The 3,810-nt window shown below is 45.7% G+C and overlaps 1 protein-coding gene across 1 annotated transcript; it reads left to right on the forward strand.

The window, feature by feature from the left end:
- Positions 1-590: 590 nt before the first annotated feature.
- On the forward strand, positions 591-3,253 carry LOC116893185 (ubiquitin carboxyl-terminal hydrolase 17-like protein A). Its single transcript, XM_032895088.1, has 2 exons — positions 591-858; positions 1,770-3,253. Exons 1-2 carry the CDS (start codon positions 591-593, stop codon positions 3,251-3,253), a joined length of 1,752 nt encoding a protein of 583 aa, XP_032750979.1.
- Positions 3,254-3,810: the final 557 nt, after the last annotated feature.

Here is a 3,810-nt window from a genome sequence, read left to right on the forward strand (position 1 = left end):
AGATAATGTTGAAAAACCATGATTTAGCATTAGGAACAATGTTAGTAATTGTCAGAAGATCAATTTGAACTTTGAATCACCTCCACTGGAATGTTGTATCATTAGAGGTGATAGATAGCACTACAAAAATGTTATTATAAGTAATTAGAGAGTTAGCTGTGGGTAAAACACCTACATCAAAATACTTTGTACATTTGGGTACTGGTATATACTAAAGAAGCAGACTGTAGATTCAAGGTCATCCTCCTTCCAGTCCCAACCCCACTAAGGATCAGCAGTTTCCGTAGTGGCATTGATGACATCATTGTCCATATGACCTTGACTGAAAAATGTATCTGCTACCAGAGAAATGATCTCATTGCAGATCCAACATCAACCAAGAAAACAAAACAAAACCAATACACAAACAAACAAAAAAACCCCAAATGAACAAGACTAGGCCTAGGTTGTTTCACCTGATTCTGTGTGTTTATCAAGGTGAAGCAAACTCTTGTATGGCAGGCCTTCTTTATTTGACATGGCTTTGTAACTTTATTCCAAGTAAAACCCAAGCTTAATACAAATAAGAAAATGGAGCTGAATGCAGGAAAATGGAGTCCAAAGAGATCAGATTTCAGAGCTTCTTTGCAGCAGAATCCACACCCAACTTGGGAGGGGCTTGTCTGGGATTGGCAGTTCTGGGACGGTTTGTGGGCGTGGCCACAGGACTAAACTATAAAACGCTGAGCATTTGGGATTGGTCCTCACTTACAGCGATTTTCTGGAGGGAAAGACTTCCTTCTGCTGACTTAGAAGACTCCAGCAGGTTATTCGAACGGGATCATAGAAAAATGGTGACTGCTCCCTCCTTCACAGAAGGTAATTCTCACTGTAAGGTCTTACATCTTGTGTGTCCACCACCAAAGCTGTTGGCCCTAAAGTACCTTTATTTTCTTGTCCTGTAGCCAGTCTAGCCTTGTCATCTCCTGCAGCTCTAGACATGCATAAGGATGTATCTAGGGGGAAGTTTGATGGGACAAACTTCTGGAGACATGGGGGGGCTTCTCTGCACTTCTAAGAATTCAGTGAGATAAGGCATTCACAGCTTGCGTCTTTAGTGCAAGAAACTTGAAGGCATCTCTGCAAACCATCAAGGAACTGATCAGATGCACTCAGAGTGTGGCCTTTTATTCGAGTTAGCTAGGGAACCACCGTGAGTAGGAAGGTTTTGGTGATGATGAGGCCAGAATGTCTCTCGGGGCAAGGGTTTACAGTAAGCAGCAAGCAGAGGGTTGGGGGTGAGAATGCAAGCATCTGCTTGGAAAATTTTTAGGATCTTTTAACATATTGGTGTTTGCTGAGATTCCTATCACATACTTAATGTCTGATTCCCTCTGCATTAGTGGTCATTGGGGAGGGACTGGGCTTTTAACTTGGGGGTACAGATCTGTTGTGGTAATGACATGGAGTCGCTGACTTGCTGAGCTTGTAAACTGGAGACTGGATATAGGTTTTGAGTTTTTTGGTTTTTTGTTTTGTTTTTTATTGTTTTGTAGTGCTTTTTTTGTTTTTTGTTTTTTGATTTTTTATTTTGAGTTGTTTTATTTTGTTTTGTTGTTGAGGGGGTTACATGGATATTAGTGCTAGGTACTGTCTTGTTAGTTGTCCTGAGTTCAAACTTAGGTCAGGTTTTCTAAAATGGAGTCTGAAGTTAAAAGATTTGACCACTGACATGTCCTCCACCAAAGCTGTTGGCCCTAAAGTCTTTTTGTGTTCTTGTCCTGTAGAAGATTCAGCCATGTCACCACCTGCTACCCCAGAGCTCCATCAGGATGAAGCCCAGGTGCTAGAGGAGCTGTCTGCCAAGGGGAAGCCCAGTCTGAGTTTGCAGAGGCTCCAAAGACCAGGGTCCGGGCTCCAGAACATAGGCAACAGCTGCTACCTGAATGCAGTCCTGCAGTGCTTGACACACACACCACCTCTCGCCGACTCCATGCTGTCCCGGGAGCATTCTCAGAGGTGTTGTTACCCAGAAGGCTGTAAGATGTGTGCTATGGAAGCTCATGTGACCCAGAGTCTCCTCCACTCCCACTCAGGAGGTGTCATGAAACCCTCCGAGATATTGACCTCTACCTTCCACAAGCACAGGCAGGAAGATGCCCATGAGTTTCTCATGTTCACCTTGAATACCATGCACGAATCCTGCCTTCGAGAGTGCAAGCAATCAGAAACCTCCTCTAAGGACAGCTCCCTGATCTATGACATATTTGGAGGCCAGATGAGATCTCAGATCAAGTGTCACCACTGCCAGGGCACCTTAGATTCCTACGATCCCTTCCTGAACCTCTTCCTGGATATCTGCTCTGCTCAGAGTGTGAAGCAAGCCTTGGAGGACTTAGTGAAGGTAGAAGAGTTGCAGGGGGACAACGCCTACTACTGTGGTGGGTGTAGAGGGAAGGTGCCAGCTTCTAAGACCACGAAGGTTCAGAGTGCCTCAAAGGTTCTCCTGCTAGTGTTAAACCGCTCCTACGATTTCGGGGGTGACAAGTTGAACAGGGTAGTAAGCTACCCAGAGTACCTTGACCTGCAGCCATACCTGTCACAGCCAACTGCAGGACCCTTGCCTTATGCTCTCTATGCAGTCCTGGTCCATGATGGGGAGACTTGTTCCTGTGGACATTACTTCTGTTATGTCAAAGCCAGCCATGGGAAGTGGTATAAGATGGATGATTCTAAGGTCACCAGGTGCGAGGTGTCTTCTGTCCTGAGTGAGCCTGCCTATATGCTCTTCTATGTCCAGCAGACTGACCTTGAAAAGGTCAATGCTGATGTGTCTGTGGGCAGAGTACATGGGGTTCTTCACCCTGAATCCCAGCAGAAGAAAACCCGGAAGAAAAAGCACAAGAGAAGCTCTTGCACAGAAGCTGTACAAATGCCCCGAGAAAACAGGAAGAATACAGCCACCAAAGAAACCTCCTCAGGGGAGGGGAAAGTGCTTCAGGAACAGAACCAGCAGAAAGCTGGGCAGAACCTCAAGACTACCAAAGTCAATTTGTCAGCCAATGGAACTGTGATTCATCAGCCCAGATATACAGCAAACTGGGGCAGGGATGCTCCAGACAAGGACAATCAACCAGGGCACAATGCTGACAGACTCCTCACCACTCAGGGCTCCATGAACACTGGGCAGCTCTGTGGTCAGGGAGGGAGACAAAGATCTAAGAAGAAGAAGAACAAGATCAAGCAAGGGCAGAGGCCTCTGCTTGTTTGCTAGTGCTCAGTTACTCAGTCAACCTGGGTCCTGTGGACACACTGTCAACCTGAGGGAGACCTCTGGAAGAAGAAATTTGAACCCATGTCCCAGACAGGAACATGCCTTACCCCTCAGGTGGAATCCACTATTCCTGCGCCCTTGCCTGCCTTCGCTGACTCTGAGAAGGATACTCTGGATGTGGAAAACAATGCCCAGGGTACAGGGACAGGTTGAATACAAGAAGCTGGAAACCTGGGGAAACACTGCCTACCTACCCTCTTCTGCAACTCATGGAATCTGAGGATGGAAGAGACTAAATCCCTACCCTGGCACTCTTGATGTTCGGATTTTCCCCTCTGCCAAGAAGTTGCTGGGCAGACTGACTTTTATAACCCCCTTTCTGGGAAATGTGAAGGACAAAGTGTAGAGATGTTCTTATTCCTTGTATGTGATTTGCAGTTCTTTGACCAAATAAATTCTCTTACTCCACACTCTGTTTTCTTATTTATTTATTTTTCGCCAAGAATATAAATCAGTATGGTATTCACATGGAAGAGTATACTGACCCTCATAACAAC

Source organism: Rattus rattus, chromosome 2, assembly GCF_011064425.1.
Source record: "Rattus rattus isolate New Zealand chromosome 2, Rrattus_CSIRO_v1, whole genome shotgun sequence".
Taxonomy (NCBI): domain Eukaryota; kingdom Metazoa; phylum Chordata; class Mammalia; order Rodentia; family Muridae; genus Rattus; species Rattus rattus.

What these genes read in the sequence shown, in the direction of transcription:
- LOC116893185 (XM_032895088.1), top strand. Translation starts at nt 591, where the DNA reads ATGGAGTCCAAAGAGATCAGATTTCAGAGCTTCTTTGCAGCAGAATCC. An exon ending in TGCTCCCTCCTTCACAGAAG is followed by an intron (nt 859 to 1,769) that starts GTAATTCTCACT and finishes GTCCTGTAGAAG; the next exon opens with ATTCAGCCATGTCACCACCT.